Source organism: Cibotium barometz, chromosome 9 (assembly GCF_041138505.1).
Source record: "Cibotium barometz isolate CiBa-2024 chromosome 9, ASM4113850v1, whole genome shotgun sequence".
NCBI classification, from domain to species: domain Eukaryota; kingdom Viridiplantae; phylum Streptophyta; class Polypodiopsida; order Cyatheales; family Cibotiaceae; genus Cibotium; species Cibotium barometz.
In genome coordinates this window covers 24000694-24017766 of record NC_141054.1, presented here as the reverse complement: position 1 = coordinate 24017766, position 17073 = coordinate 24000694, and the positions used below count along the sequence as shown (strand labels likewise).

General features: G+C 47.0%; 1 protein-coding gene and 1 pseudogene across 9 annotated transcripts in view; one reads left to right on the top strand and one right to left on the bottom strand.

Moving 5' to 3' along the window:
- LOC147635350 (RNA helicase family protein) overlaps positions 1-17073 on the bottom strand; it is a 101653-nt gene that overhangs the window by 19331 nt on the left and 65249 nt on the right. For all 9 annotated transcript variants that reach the window (XR_015266645.1, XR_015266641.1, XR_015266643.1 and 6 more), the window contains exons 10-13: positions 9354-9450; positions 9222-9268; positions 9043-9126; positions 8884-8937 (exon numbers count right to left, since the gene is read on the bottom strand). Coding sequence is in view for 4 of the 9 variants with exons in the window: in XM_086802592.1 (XP_086658718.1) it covers positions 8884-8937; positions 9043-9126; positions 9222-9268; positions 9354-9450 (282 nt within the window). In the remaining 5 variants the exon portion in view is untranslated. The remainder of the gene's footprint in view (positions 1-8883; positions 8938-9042; positions 9127-9221; positions 9269-9353; positions 9451-17073) is intronic.
- On the top strand, positions 15033-16131 carry LOC147635351 (uncharacterized; annotated as a pseudogene).

Genomic DNA, 17073 nt, shown 5'->3' with positions numbered 1-17073 from the left:
AGGCTTTTTTGCGAATCTAGAGCAGCGGTCCTTTCCACAATCTTAGAGGCAATGAGGTCACTTGCGAATCTAGAGCAGCGGTCCTTTCCACAATCTTAGAGGCAATGAGGTCACTTGGCATTACATGCCACCTATTTGGCTGTCCCCCCTACGTATTGTATGCGATTGCTTTCCTCCGAGAGCGGCCAGCCAGTGAGGAAGAGCCTCTATGTCCCCATTTGTTTTTCTGGTCTCCCATGATGGAAGGATCTTTTCTTGGGGGGGGAAAAAATCATTTAGTTAAACCTGGACCCTTTTTTTCCCTCGGAAAAGATCCTTCTATTAGTTAAAAAATAGCAGCTCGAGGGCTAGATGTACATGCTCAAACCCCTCAAAGGAGGTAAAATACAAATTAGGAAGGGTTGTTTTCCTCCAATGCTAGCCCCTCTAGGAGAGAAACTACAGGCGCAAGTTCTTGTGCATGGCAAGAAAAGGGCCCTCTACAACTTTCCATACATTGACGGACCCACACCACTCACTATCACAAAGATGCAGCTCCAAATGAGAAATTTTAATGACCTCTACTACAACAAGGTCCCTCACCTTGCTATAGTGGCCACATGTCGGTGCTTCCAACTCATCATCCTCATCCTTGAGAAGTGCCCAAGAACCAACGAACAAGCAAAGAGGGTTAGGTCTTCAACCTCAATGAAGGTCCAAAGTTCCACCAACACATAGATCTTTACGGCATGGGCAAAAATACCTCCGTGACCACAAGGTAGTCACTTTTGAAGACATGACACATACCGGGTCCTAGAAATCCTTTGATATCATGCAACAGTCTGATCGTTGGCTTTCCCGCAAGCCTTTCACCGCATCCTTCCATGAGACTGGCAGTATCTTGGGAACCAATGCGGGTTGGTAAGTCTCACCCCCATGCAGGGCCCCATACCAACAACTTTTCAATTGTTTATAGTCAATACAACCCCCTCGTTGTAACCGGCCTGACGGGCGGTGAAACAAACACTCGCACATAAAACACTTCAACGCCATTGAGGACCTAGAAAAGGAAAACAAACAAGGGGAGCTAGAGTGCTCCTGCAAACAGTACACGGACACCGATTGGCCCCAAAACGCAGTGGCGCCCCTTGCGGTATTTCTTTAATTGATTATAAGAGCTTTGATTACAATAAGGCTGGAAACTCAGCCGTCACAATAGAACCCCTGAAGCCTGCAAAGAACCTGCATCATGGCTTCTTGTCCACTCGGCATCCACAAACAAATCCAGCCATTGTTCACATCGAAAGACTCTCTCACATTGAGTCTGCATACAGAAGCTTTCTCCCATGATCAGGACTGCCACAAACATCCATAGCCTCTCACACTATGAACAGCATCACACCCTGACACATCCAGTGCTTCTGCATCACAACGCAGCCAAATCCATCCTCGAGGTGATATGCCTAGAGGCATCGCTACCAAAGTACCATACACCCTCTGATGTCTCATTATCAATGAGAGACATGTCCTCCTTGGAGGCATCATAGCTGCAAACAAGTAAGGCCCAATCCTCTTGCACAAAGTTTGCACATGCATCATCCGTACTTGCATTAGAAGTCGAGGAGTCTGCAATACACATGCCAGACTCTTTCTTCTCCTTGGCAATCCTTTTTCTGCATTTATCAATGTAATGCCGTGGCGTCTTGCAATAATGACACTTGCACTTTTTCCAGGGCTTGCCTAATCGATGTCATCCCCCGCTCACAAAACCCATCGGCCCTTGGCCACCAGCAGATTCTAAATCATGAAGCTCCACAGCGAGTAGCTTCTCTCGTCGAGCTTGTCCTCTTATGCCGAACCCCCAAGTACATTCCCTGAATTCTGAGCCATTAGAAAATGCCCAAATGCCAAAATCACTGCAAATCTGCAATCACACCTGCAATGTGCACGCTCACTGACAGAAAGCCAAATACTTGGCGGCTTGTAGTTCACACCTTTGCCAAAATATCTGCAATAACAAAATGGTGTAGGGTAATGAGTTATTTGTTACCAATTTGATTGAGTTTACTTTGATTTTGCAAAAACCTCCCAAAAATGTGCAGGTACAGTAGGTACAACTGGTGTAACAGGTATGTGAAGGTACAAGCAGTACAGATATTTTGGAGACTAGTATACCATCTGTTGGGGGCTGATACTCTTCTCATATTTCATGTTCCTGGTATTCCATGATGAGATTTCCATGAACAGTTTTCTATCGCTCCACTGACATAGCTTTGTTTTGTTTCTATTTTAATTTCCGTTCCATGATGAGATATGCCATGGACTTTATTGTATCACTTTGGTCTCATATGTCCATTGGGTCTTTAGTAGACACTTAATCTCTCTCTCTCTCTCTCTCTCTCTCTCTCTCTCTCTCACAGAGGACGATAATACATTCTTCTTCTTCTTCTTCTTCTCTCTCTCTCTCAGAGGACGATAATACATTCTTCTTCTTCTTCTTCTCTCTCTCTCTCTCTCTCTCTCTCTCTCTCTCTCTCTCTCTCTCTCTCTCTCTCTTATTTTCCATGATGAGATTTCCATGGACAGTTTTGTACCATTCCAGTGAGAGAGCTTTGTTTTGTTTCTATTTTATTTTCCGTTCCATGATGAGATATGCCATGGACATTATTGTATCACTTCGGTCTCATAGGCCCATTGGGTCTTTAGTAGACGCTTAATCTCTCTCCCTTGAGTCAAAAGATAAAGCCTACAGCCTACAAAAGCATGTACTTGGTGTAAGCTTCTACACGCCAAACTTTATGGGTCGGTCATTGAGCATGAGCTCAGTAAATTGGCACAGATCTCTGGCATCTGGCCTATGAGACACGGAGAAAACAACATGAAGACAAAGAGATACACATAGCAGTCTGGAACTGTAATGGAGTCCTAAGGACACATCCAGGGAGACTTGAGGAGGTGATGGAGAGCCGGGATATCATCTTGATGACAGAGACACATGAGAGCCCAGAGAGGGACTTACCACGGGTTGAGGGTTATCAGTGGGAGTCAGCTCACCGACAGGGGATGAGACAAGCCACCTCCCGAGGTTCAGGAGGTATTGCAGTGCTTTTCAGACATGGGTTACATGAGCATGTTCGAGTCCTAGCACGAGACTTGGAGGCGAGATACATGTGGATTAGCTTACACCTCTCGGAGACCAGATGGATTTATATCGCCCTTTGCTACTTTCCTCCGAAGGGGTCGCGGTTTGCCACCACCGAGGAGCCGGGTGGAGGAGAGGCTAGTGAGTCTCCATACTCTGTCTTATCTGAGGAGATCTCACACTATTCGACACTGGGAGAAGTCTTCTTGATGGGGGACTTCAATGCACGGACTCAGCAGACAGTGCGAGATCTATGACTTTGAGGATCCCTTGAGACTAGAGCCGCTAGCTACAGAGGATACAGGGACCACTCGAAGCTCCGCTGACGGAGGAGCTGATAGCACTGGATACGGGCAACATTTGCTGGAGCTTGGGGCCCGACACCATCTCGTTATTTATAACGGGATGACTCAGTGGCCAGATTCAGATGGGCTGACTTGCTTTCCAGTGGGAGGCGGCAGTAGTACAGTGGACTATGTGATGGGATCCCGGGAGGCAGCAGATATGGTGTCTCACTTCACCGTACCACCATGCCCCATTGGGGCGGTTGTCACGACCCTGTGTTTTTCTCTGGATTTCTCTGGATAGTATGCAGGTGTGCACGGGGACATGGTGGACAGTGTGAATGGCATCAGATTTGAGTTAAAAAGGAAGCCCATGTGTGGACAACCCCAAGTGTGAAGGGGACAAAGATACTTTAATTTAAAAAGGTTTTATAACCTTTGGTGGGGCAAAATTAAAGTCATAAAGGTTTTAAAGCCTTGAGAGACCCCAAGGCAATTTTTAGAGACGACTCCACTTTTGGAGGCCCACGTCTCTCTCTTCTCCCTCTCTCTAGCTTTTTGGGAGGCGTGCAAGTTCTCATGTGTGGATGCAAAGGGAAGCACAGTCGACTGCTTGAGAAGGTGTGGCTGCTGTGAGTTCTTGAAGAACAGGCCGTACAGCCTGCCCATACTGATCTGTACGACATCAGGTACAGTGTACGACTGCTGCAGGTACAGCCGGCTGCAAGTACAGGCGGCGTTGATTCAGTCGATTGCTGCGCTGTGGTTGGCTGGTGCAGGTGAAGCCGTCAGGGAACCGTACAGCAGGTACAGGCGGCTGTACGACTGCTGACAGGCGGCTGGTTGCAGGTGTACAGAACTGTACCAGCTGGTACAGTCGGGTACAGCAGGCGAACAGTTCTGTCCAGCAGGTACAGGCGGGCCAGTTCAGTTCAGTTTTGTACTGTTGCAGGCGGTGCATCACCAGGGTTTAGGCGGCACATAAAAAGCTAGGCCAACCGTGTGCTTTTTTTTGGAGGACGCCGTGTTTTTGCAGAAAGGAGGGGCTGGTTCTTTTCATGAACATAGACATCATGATGATGGTGTTCAACTGATGGAACTTTCAGTTTCTCTATGCTTTGGTTCGGGACTGTTTATGGGCTGTTTTTGCTTGGCTGCAAATTCAGCTATGTGCTTGGGTTTTTGGCTGCACGTACAGGTCATTTAGTTATGTTTCTTGGCATGGGAGTGATGCAAGCTCGCATGGCTGCGTGCTCATGGAGCAGATTGTTTTCTTCCTGCTAGAAAGGAACAAAGGGACCTACAGTTATGGGCATCTCTATGTTTCCAGATGTTTCATGAGGGAACAGGTAACTAGATGTATGCCGCTGTTGGCACTATTGTTGAATGGTGCCATGAATGGTTCTGTATGGAAACAGGACAGAAGTTTCAAAGGGAAACAGGCCTAAGGGTTTCATGTGGAAACAGGTCGTAGGTTTCTCGAGGAAACATGTTTTGGGGTTTCTCCAGGAGATAGGTCACATGCAGGCAGAAGGTACAGGAATGGACACATGTTTGGTACAGCCTTGCTACTGATTGGGCAGGGGACAGGGAATTCATGACAGAGATGGATAGTACCCTTGGAAGGTAGAGAGGGTTGGTATAGGTGTGTCGACTGTATAGTATGTTGTGCTGTGATACGAGTTCTATTTTGAGAGACAGTTTGGGAGTCTGTGTTGTGATGCAGAAGCACTGGATGTGTCAGGGTGTGATGCTGTTCATAGTGTGAGAGGCTATGGATGGTTGTGGCAGTCTTGATCATAGGAGAAAGCTTCTGTATGCAGATTCAATGTGAGAGAGTCTTTCGATGTGAACAATGGCTGGACTTGTTTGTGGATGCCGAGTGGATAAGAAGCCATGATGCAGGTTCTTTGCAGGCTTCAGGGGTTCTACTGTGACGGCTGAGTTTCCAGCCTTATTGTAATCAAAGCTCTTATAATCAATTAAAGAAATACCGCAAGGGGCGCCACTGCGTTTTGGGGCCAATCGGTGTCCGTGTACTGTTTACAGGAGCACTCTAGCTCCCCCTGTTTGTTTTCCTTTTCTAGGTCCTCAATGGCATTGAAGTGTTTTATGTGCGAGTGTTTGTTTCACCGCCCGTCAGGCCGGTTTACAAGGTTCCATTGCCGGGACATCGTCGACTTTCTCAAGGAGGCGAGCCCGTGGTGGTCACATCAAAAGCTTCAACATGAGGAAAGTGAATAGGAAGTGCAGGAGACAGTGCAGGGTTGTGTGTCTTTCCCTATATGAGGTGAAGAGCAAGAGCTGAGGATGAAGCTCAGGAGAAAAGACACCAAGGACAAGAAGTAGTCGGCCAGGAACAAGAAGCAGTTGAAGTGTTATGGTGTAGGAGATGCGTTGAAGGCTATGGCTTTCGACAGTTTGTCACCGGTGGTATCTTCATAGAGGCTTCATGGGTTTCTTTCTATGTTTAGCAGTGGTGATCTACTATGCTTCATCGGGGACTTGCGCTTACCACTTAGGTGGAGTGCAAGCAGGTTTTGGGTGCCTGAGGATGTATCAGATGAGGCTCAGATGGAAGTGGAGAGGTTCTTATTCCTGAGCATATACTGGCACATAAAGGAAAGAAAGGTACAGGGTAAGGTTTCCCGTCGCTATCCTGTGAAGTTCAAGAGCTGTTCACTGATGGATGCGAAGTGGATGGAGGAGGTTCACTGATGGATGCGAAGTGGATGGAGGAGGGTGACTTAGCAGATTCACCTCAGGAGTTGCAGCTTTATCTTGATGCCTATGAGTTGGAGTCGACTCTTGTTATGGCTCATTCAGGTTCATCAGAGCATAGGTCTGGAGCATTGCCTGATGCTCAAGAGGGGGGTAGCACCTCCGCTCCCTTGTTACAGACAGGTTCAGTTGTCATCTAGGAGTCGCTTGGTGACATCTTTGTATTCACCCGAAGATACTGAGGCTGACAGTACATCTGCTTATGGGACTTCTATGATCTTGTGTTCTAGACACATGAGATGGTAAAGTTGGGTGTTCACAGTCGGCCGCACCTTGAACTATAACTGCAACTATGGATAACTCTATGGAGGGCATAAGTCTTGCGAGCAGTCCTACAGTTGGTTTGGTTCATGGAAATATGGATCGAACTCTATTTGTGCATGTATGCATACACTTTTTGAGGTAGAGGTATTTTTGTATTCTGGTGCCATTGGATCCTGGTATCATTGAGAATACATTGGGAAATACTCTGCATTGTGTTGAGTGCTGCATGTATATTGGTATGACACATCAAGTGCTTTATTATGTTCATGGATGCACCACTGGGTGTGACTCCTGCGGGATGGCCATGAGACATATGTGGGAAGTACTTAGTGGATGTAGTGTTTGGATGCATTGAGTGCTTGCATATGCTCATGTTGTACCATCAGTCGTGATTCCTGCGGGATGTCCATGGGCGTAAGGCTTGCGAGCAGCCCTTACACTGTTACTTTGGAGTAGGTAGAGCATTTTGAGGAGCATATTGTTTGCGAATGCATATATGTGTCATTGCATATGTTTGTCATATGTAGAATGATGCATGGTTTTGTTTTTGGCTAACACCGTTAACGTGTTTCCATTTGGTTTTAGACTTTTGCTGTAGGTTCAGAAGGAACAAGCAAGAGGTGTTTGTCACTTTGGTGTGACAGTATGGCCTATTGTGCAGGATGATTGTTTTATCACCCAGATGCATTGGAGGGCCATTGTTTTTGCCATATGGGGTGTCTTTGCTCATAAGATGCCTTACTGTGCCATTGAGTGCAATCGAGGACACTTGCTATTTTTCAAGAGGGGGGTATGTCACGACCCTGTGTTTTTTCTGGATTTCTCTGGACAGTATGCAGGTGTGCACGGGGACATGGTGGACAGTGTGAATGGCATCAGATTTGAGTTAAAAAGGAAGCCCATGTGTGGACAACCCCAAGTGTGAAGGGGGCAAAGATACTTTAATTTAAAAAGGTTTTATAACCTTTGGTGGGGCAAAATTGAAGTCATAAAGGTTTTAAAGCCTTGAGAGACCCCGAGGCAATTTTTAGAGACTACTCCACTTTTGGAGGCCCACGTCTCTCTCTTCTCCCTCTCTCTAGCTTTTTGGGAGGCGTGCAAGTTCTCATGTGTGGAGGCAAAGGGAAGCACAGTCGACTGCTTGAGAAGGTGTGGCTGCTGTGAGTTCTTGAAGAACAGGCCATACAGCCTGCCCATACTGATCTGTACGACAGCAGGTACAGTGTACGACTGCTGCAGGTACAGCCGGCTGCAAGTACAGGCGGCGTTGATTCAGTCGATTGCTGCACTGTGGTTGGCTGGTGCAGGTGAAGCTGTCAGGGAACCGTACAGTAGGTACAGGCGGCTGTACGACTGCTGACAGGCGGCTGGTTGTTTGCAGGTGTACAGAGGCAGCGCATCACCAGGGTTCAGGCGGCACATAAAAAGCTAGGCCAGGCGTGTGCTTTTTTTTGGAGGACGCCGTGTTTTTGCAGAAAGGAGGGGCTGGGCTTTTTCATGAGCATAGACATCATGATGATGGTGTTCAACTGATGGAACTTTCAGTTTCTCTATGCTTTGGTTCGGGACTGTTTATGGGCTGTTTTTGCTTGGCTGCAATGGAGTACCCAGATCAGAGATGCCTTGGACTCTTCTTACTGGAAGCATACTAGCCCTTCACCAGAGATAGTGCCCCATATAAGGTCAGATTACCATTCACAAAGGTGTTGGACCTTACATAAAAGCCACCTCACCAATACTGAATGAGCCAATATCGGCCTCTGTTTTAGTGAGAATCGCCATAGATGCGCAATGTGCTATAGACCCCTTGTCCATTTGTTGTGTGCATGTCCTCCTCATGCATGTCACTGGGAAGCCCTCACTAGAAGGCTTAGATTGGTTATAGCTAAGCCTAAGTTTCCCATCACTTCGAAGTGTCCACAGACCAAATCTTTTTTTTTGTTGAGATTATTTGCACACCCACCCACCAACACATGAGGGGGCCCTTCCCTGCCCTCTTGTGATGCCGCATTTAGCTGCAGAAAGCCTGAAGCCAACCCAAAACCTCCACCTGGGCACTTCGACCCATTTACCAACTCACCTACACGGTGAATGTCTCCACAAACCACATCTGCCATCGGGGCCCTTCAGAAAGAAGTTCAATAACCACGCCAAGAGTACTGCCTGTTCCTTTAAAGCCTTGTTTGTATGAAAGAAAGAAACCAAAAACTTTTCCAAGAAATTATAGCAACCCTTTGCAAGGCTTGGACCATGGAAAAGGGGATAGAGAAAGGAAGGACTGGGGAAGAAGGGGGGGTGGTTGGGAGTTGAGATTGATACAAAACTGTGCAAAAAATTAAGTTTCCTGTTTAAATCCTATGTTATAAAGCTGGCTGCACACATCAACTCAATGCTGGCCTTTACAGAAGCAAAAACTGGTTAGTTTGTCCTTACCGGATTGTAAAACCGTTGCTTGGAAAAGCCACTATCTACCACATATACAATACCCTGTGAAAGCCCGGACGGTCACAGGTAAGGTCTTTCTGAACTCCAGCATTGAAATAAACTCCAAAAGAACTAAGCGAAAAAGCTTAGTTGTGCATCAAGTCTTACCTCAAGTGTCAATGATGTCTCAGCAATGTTAGTAGCCACGATGACCTTTCTCTTGCCTCTGGGGGTAGGACTAAAAGCAAGTTCCTGAAACACATAACTTAATATTACCTAAATATGAGTTGTAACAACAAATTAAAAACATAAATAAAGTGTACTGTGGGCGGACAGGCAGACGCTACCTGATCTGAACGAGACAAACCCGCATAAAGAGGCAAGACCAACAAATCTGCAACCAGAATCCAACAGTTCTTAACCTTTAAACACACCTTAAATTGAAATTTTTTGGTACAAATATCCTGTTTAATTAGTACCATTTGATATATTTTCAGCTTCGTACTGCATAAGTTGGACAGCCTCGTCCACCTCATCTTGACCCGTCAAGAAAACTAATACATCACCTGGAGGCTCCTAGAAATTCAAAATAAACTCCTCTTTCTATGAAGAACCACCTCTCTCTCTCTCTCTCTCTCTCTCTCTCTCTCAAAGTAGAGGCTTATCAGTGGGAGTTTACACACAGGGGAACCACACGGCAGAGCACATTTAGAGGATCTGGAGGTATAGTGGTACTCTTCAAGCGAGAGCTACATGAGCACCTACGGTGTGGATCAGACTGCAACTCTCGGCAGACATGGTGTTATACATTGCTCTATGCTACTTCTCTCCTAGAGGATCGAGATATGCCATGACTGTTAAGATTCTAGAAATGGGATTGATCATGGTGAAGGACACAAGATTAAGCATAAGATTAAGGTGGATTAAACCACACTAAAAACTCCATGACTAGAGAGAGAGAGAGAGAGATTGCACACTCAACAATATTCCCTTGTATTGCATATCACAATGAACCATAATGATATAGGCTCTCTAGCCTTATCCCACTTTACACATCATCATCCATGTGGCAACTCCTTTTCCACTCTTTTGGTCAACTCTCACACACCATGCAATATTACATGTGGCATTCCTATCTCACCACAATATCTTGCACCTCTAGGGTGCTTTCCCACATACACACAACACCGCAATTATATCTCTCAACACCCCCTCTTAATCGAGGTGTTCCACAACTCACCCATCATCCATCACCCATATCAATGTAGCATTGAATTGCTACCTCTCATCAACACTCCCCCTCAATGATACATTGGAGTGTCCATCAACCAAACATGTGTGCGCGTGTCTACCATCTTAGACACCAAGTCCATTTTGAGACGACTCGCTCACAGCGGAACCACTGAGTCTGATTTAAACATAGAAGTTCGGGTGGGAAGTTCGGGTGGGAACCAACCCATGCGCATGCACCTCACATGTGCATCGTTCATGCACACATCACAACAACCATTTTGAGCTTCTAGGTGAGCTCGGGCATGGTTACCCTCATACCATGGGTGAATAATACATATCCATTTTATGCACCAAGGCAAGGGCAGGGTACCCGTTAAAAATTCAAGTTGTCGCAAAAAAATAATTTCCATAGCTTTATTTTGCAAACCGATATTTGCCCGCTATTTTAGGGCACTCGAGAGAGAACATTACAAACATTTTGGCCAAAGCCAAGCATAGAACCCAATATAAAAAATCATCGGATTTGTATTGGTGCAACAAACATTTTCCCACTATTTCAGGTTGATACTTTTTGCTTTTAAAAACATGTGAATGAGCCTTTAAAAAAAATGTGTGCGCCAATCTTCCCTTAAGAGTTAAGACCTTTATCTTATGTTTTTTTTTCTTTTAAAAAAAAAAACATTAGGCATCCATTCGCTCTGCAAGCTGCCAGCCTGCGTTGAATGCGCTTCTGTGCGCCGTTTCGATTCTGCTGCAGTCGTCAGGTTCCCTGACACACACAGGGTCTTCTGCTCTTTCCTCTCGACTGCTTTTGCACAGCAGTTATGGCGGTCTCCTTCCTCTCGACTGCTTCTCTCTCTGGCTGTTATCGCCCTTCCTCTTCTCCAGCTGCCCAGCCGCTCATCTACATTGTTGCGAACATTGGATGCTTCTTTTGCAACCGTGACTGAGTTCGCCTCTCTCTATTGCTTTCAATCGTGACTGTGTTTGCCTTGCTGCTGTTCGCTTTCTTAATGCTGTTCGAAGCAATGGCATGTCGCCTTTACTGTGTTGTCTCCTCTCAACTGCAATATTGCATGTAGATTGTCTATATGACTGTGTAGGATTTGCTCGATCTTCTTCCTGCCTATCACACCTCCACTTAGTTGGTCGCAATGAGCTTCTCTGAGTTCACAAGAAAAAACTCTGATATGCTTTGCATACGAGCTTGATGTAGACTAGTTGTTTTTCTCTTTGCGCCATCTTCTATGATTTCTCCAGCTTTTCTGCCTTACGAGCTTCTATTATTGGTACCCTTACTGCCTGCTCCTTTTAGAAGTATTACTTATGCTGCATATGTTTCCCTCAGACACCTCCAATTGAGGTTCAAACAACCTCCTATAAGGCTTTAATATCAAGATTCCTAGTTGCACCCTCTTGATGAAGCTCCATCATTGAGCTTTCAAAGACTTTCTCTCTGCTGCAATTTCCAAACTGTACCCTTCCTTGAGGCTTCACAGTTTATTCTTGGCCTAATCCAAGGCTCTTAAGGCCACTATGGCCTTCACCAATGCTGATTAGAGAGTCTCCACTCTCTTTTTCCAAGCTTGCTATACAAGCTTCCAATGCACCCATTTGTGCACCAAAATGTGCTCTCTTCCACATGAAAGCACCCAAATATATGATCAACTACCTTGAGCATATTCCATCAAATTTCTTGCAGCAATAGTGCCTCCCATTGAGACACTCTCCATGTGCCCAGCCAAGATGAGCACCAAAACAGCATTTGTCTAATAAATTGAAATTGAACTTGCAACAACCATACCATATCTTGAACACCATTGTCTCCTTGGCAGCTTCCTTGTTGACACCGAAGACTCTATAGTCTTCACACTTGCTGAAATCTCCATTTTCAGCTTCCATGATGATGAGTAGGCTCTCCATGTTGCAAAACTCCATTTGCAACTCTCTTGGGCAGCTTCTATGCAACCTCCTTGTTGCAAATCTCCTCTCTTGGGCAGCTTCTATGCAACCTCCTTGTTGCAAATCTCCTCTCAAATCCTCACAAATGCAAATCCAAATGATAATATGAGTGTGCATAATTTTTTTTCATAATAAGCTGAAAATAATGCTTAATCAAAGAAACACACTACCAAGCTAATATACATAATAATCACCATGACCAAGAGCCCACCCAAGCTCTGATACCATGTTAAGATTCTAGAAATGGGATTGATCATGGTGATGAACATAGATTTAGCATAAGAGTAAGGTGGATTAAACCACACTAAAAACTCCATGACTAGAGAGAGAGAGAGAGATTGCACACTCAACAATATTCCCTTGTATTGCATATCACAATGAACCATACAATGATATAGGCTCTCTAGCCTTATCCCACTTTACACATCATCATCCATGTGGCAACTCCTTTTCCACTCTTTTGGTCAACTCTCACACACCATGCAATATTACATGTGGCATTCCTATCTCACCACAATATCTTGCACCTCTAGGGTGCTTTCCCACATACACACAACACCGCGATTATATCTCTCAACAATGACAGCAGCGGAGGAGAGTAGAGAGGAGGAGGAGGACACAGGGCCATTAGGAGAGTAACCATATGCAGCCCTTTCAGATGAGATCATACACTACTCCAACCTGGGGGAAGTCCTCCTTATGGGGGACTTCAATGCACAGACATAGAGCCGACAGTGCGACATTTATGATTTCGAGCACCCCGAGGTGATGCACACACTCGAGGTGGAGGACATGGGAGCTTGCAGGGTGTCAGAGGACATGGGGCCGGATAACACCAAATATGGTCATCACCTACTTGAGTTGGGAGCCCGACACCAGCTCGTTATTTATAACAGGATGAGACAGTGGTAGGATTCAAGAGCACTGACATGCTTTCCACGGTCAGGGGAAGGTAGCACAATGGACTACATCATGGGGTCCATGGAGACCACACAGGCAGTGACATCTTTCACCATCCCCCCCTGTCCTATCGGTGCGGATCACACATACCTCTTGCTGTCATTGGCGAGCTCCACACCAGCACCCACACAGGCATCGCATACCACTTTCTACTTCACCCATGAAGACCTGGCAGACATATATGAGCATCATGTACATGACGGGCTACTCCAGATGGATCCCCTATCACCCCTAGACACACTCACCACTCAGATGTCATCTCTACTACATACAGCCACCACCCGCAGCTTCCCCCACCATACACACATTGCACACACAAATAGATATGGGAGCATGCCCCAGAATCGGTGGTATGATGATGAGGGCAGTGAGCTATACAGACACCTCCGTGCCCATAGAGCACTGGGGACCATTACACAAAGACAGGCAAGCCGACAGATACGGACCCTCACACGCCGTAAGAGGCGTGCATATGAGGAGGCACAGTACTGGGATATGTACCACCTTCTCATGAGCAGAGATACAGTCACTGCATGGCACAGGATGAGAGAGCCTCGCCCTCATACCCTGATTGAGGATCCACACACATGCATGGCACACATATGCAAAGAGCCTCTACCATATCCCTCAGCAACCGCCCATACCACAACCACAGCCACAAGAGCCCCGCCCTACCACCACCTCTACTTTCTTTACCGCCCCGATGGTAGAGAGAGCTATCCACTGGTTACAGCATGGGATGTCGGCTGACCACACGGGTATACAGAGTGAGCATCTTATTTATGCAGCCGACACACTAGCATGTTGCTCACCTCTTTAATAGGGCACTAGTGGAGGGCCTACCAGCTGAATGGACTATGCACACCATCGTGCCTCTCCACAAAGCAGGAGACATGCTAGACCCCAGCACCTATAGGACTATCATGATTGGTCATACATTGGCCAAACTTTATGGCGTAGTGCTCGAGGCAGAGTTGAGCTCATATGCAGAGGAGGAGGGACTACGAGCACCAGGGCAGGCTGGATTCCAACGAGCTTTCTCCACTATTGACCATATATTCACTCTAAGATGTTTGATTGATCAGGCTAGAGCGTGGGAGAGGAGATTATACTGCTGCTTTGTGGATTTCCACAAAGCATTTGACACGGTGCCACGGGAGAGACTCTTCCAGCGCCTTCAGTCATTGGGGATCCCATCAGAGATGGTCTTGGGCATCTATGCTTTATATGAGCAGGTCATCGGGCGCATACGATGCCCCGGGGGGCTATCTGATGTTATTGCTAGCAGAATAGGTGTGAAGCAAGGATGCCCACTCTCTCCACTATTTGGGCTATACATTGATGAGGTGGCTGACTTCATTGTTCACGGTGGTGGGGACGGGGTAGACATCCCAGGTACCACAGTCCACATTATGCTATATACTGATGATATCATTTTGGTCTCTGAGTCGCAAATGGGACTACAGCATCATCTCCATGCACTCGATGACTTTTGCACACAGAGGGGACTTACAGTGAACCTTGGGAAAACCAAGGTCATGATTTTCCACACCTCAGGGCCGGTTAGACGACAGGCCATCTTCACACTAGCAGGAGGACAGATAGAGACTCATATGTGTACTTGGGGATTACATGCGCAACTCCACTAGGAAGATTTACTATGGCGCAAGCAGCCTCACACGAGGGTATGCAGCTCTGGCCATGCTAGACAGAGAATGTCACCAGGCACACTTCCAGGAGCCCCGCATGAAGGGGTGGTTGTTTGACACACTAGTCACCCCTGCTTTGATGTATGCTGCAGCAGTATGGGCACCTGGGCTCACCACCTCCACATGGTCAGATAGAGAGGCCTCAGATTCTCATGCTCTCACGGATGATCCGCAGCAAACCCTCCCTCCCACGTGACTTTGTCCGAGCGGAGTTTGCTGCACCTCCTATGCTAGTAGAGGCCCTCTTCCAGACGATCTGCATTCAAAGGATCAGAGATATGCCATCAGATCGACTCTCACATAGAGCTTTTGAGGCGTCCAGGCAGCTCACAGAGAGTGGAGATAGGAGATCATGGTATTCACAGATGATACAGTGGCTCACTCAGCATGGTCTCCACATAGATCACCTGCCACCTTTCCAGTATGATATACATGCACCACACATCCAGCTCTCTCACAGTGAGAGCAACAAAGTCCTTCGGCAGAATTTATGGCAGCGATACACCCATGAGACTTGGATTACACCCAGTCAGCCTCTCCAGCCGAAGATGCTATACTACAAAGATCAGTTTATGCGTATCTCAGTGGATGGATTCATTCAGCGACCCGGATATATGGATATGTACATGCCTCACAGTGCCGGAGTGGCGATTGGCCAACTCAAAGTGTCATCCCACCAGCTTGAGATTGAGGCAGGTAGGGCAGCACGGATCCCCAGAGCAGAGAGGATATGCAAGCTATGCCAGGAGGAGGTTGAGAGTGAGGAGCATTATGTATGCAGATGCAGAGCATATAGTGTCATTAGAGAGAGATACACCACCATCTTCAGTGGACATCCCTCACTCCGCCAGATCATGGAGTCCACAGATTAGCGCAGATTTGGCCAGTTCTTGCTAGAGACACAACGCCACAGAGAGACACTGCTACAGACTCATACCACAAGGGGAGGTGGGCGACACCTCTAGCTCACTGATTTCTTCCAGAGATCTATCCTAGTGCCTACCATGACACAGGAGGGGATTACACTTCAGCGTGCTGCGGACCTTCGAGCCAGACAGAGGCCGAGAGCACCAGGCTACCAGACTCCCAGACTACATCAGAGGGAGATCACATAGATACGGGCTTGACATCAGCACCATATCCAAGAGCAGATAACTCACTTACACTCACACCCGGGGATCATGCTCTAAGGTATTTTTGCCTCGCCATCGCCTATGTATCACATATTACACCCCCATTATGGTACTGGTTGGAGCTAGACAGATCTGCATTGCATTCTTGTATACCCTACGCATATAGGTTGCATACTGAGCCTCTAGCAGTAGTGCTCCATTCATCACACCCCCCCACTAGCTCAGCACTTTCATAGTTTATTTCATGTTCATTTTGTCCTTTTTTTTTTTAGACATCCAGAGGACATTGACAGTTGTATATTGATTTGTCTCATAGGTCGAGTTCAGCCTCTAGTAGACGTTAATACAGCGCTCTCTCTCTCTCTCTCTCTCTCTCTCTCTCTCTCTTTGCCCCCTCTCTCTCTCTGCGCTCCCTTCTCTCTTCCCACCTGCCTTCTCTCTCTTCGCCCCCTTTCTCTGCGCTTCTGTATCTTTGCCCCCTCTCTCTGCGCTCCCTTCTCTCTTCCCACCCGCCTTCGCCCCATTTCGCCACCCACCCTTGCTCAGGCCCCCAAGGCAGCAACATACCTACCTGCTTGCTACTTGCCTCCCCACTTGCAGCTGGCCATCTATGGGGGCCACCAGCTGAGGAGCAAATTCAGTACTAGAAGGGCGTCCCCTTCAGTCCAACATGGACAGCTCGCCGGCAACAAGGACTAGAGGTGAGAAGGAGAGGAAATACAGCTCGATTTGGGTGATCTCACAGAAGACAGAAGATCGGCGACCCCAAAACATGCCTGACCACCATGAGAGAAGTACGCAAAATGCAGGATACTGACATTGAGCACCTACAAAAGAAGCTCGGGGAGAACAAGGATAGTGATGACCTTGGGCATGAGTTACGTGCCTCCATGCAAGAGGAGATGGATAGGTGGAAGGCAGACATGCGACATACATGGCAACTCAGCTAAGCAAGATGCAGGAGGAAATGGTCCAAATGTTGGATGCAAAAACCAACCACCACAACTCACTAATCACAGAGCTGGAGGCCCAAGTCGCCACCCTTAGAGTGGAAAACGAGACCTTGAGGGCACGTACTCAATTCGAAGAAGGAGAGATTCAACTATCCCTCAATAATGAGCTGAATACACTTAGAGTGCAATTGAAGACCCTCCAGGAACAAGAGGAGAAGAAGGCAAACGATGCAACCACATGGGCCGAGG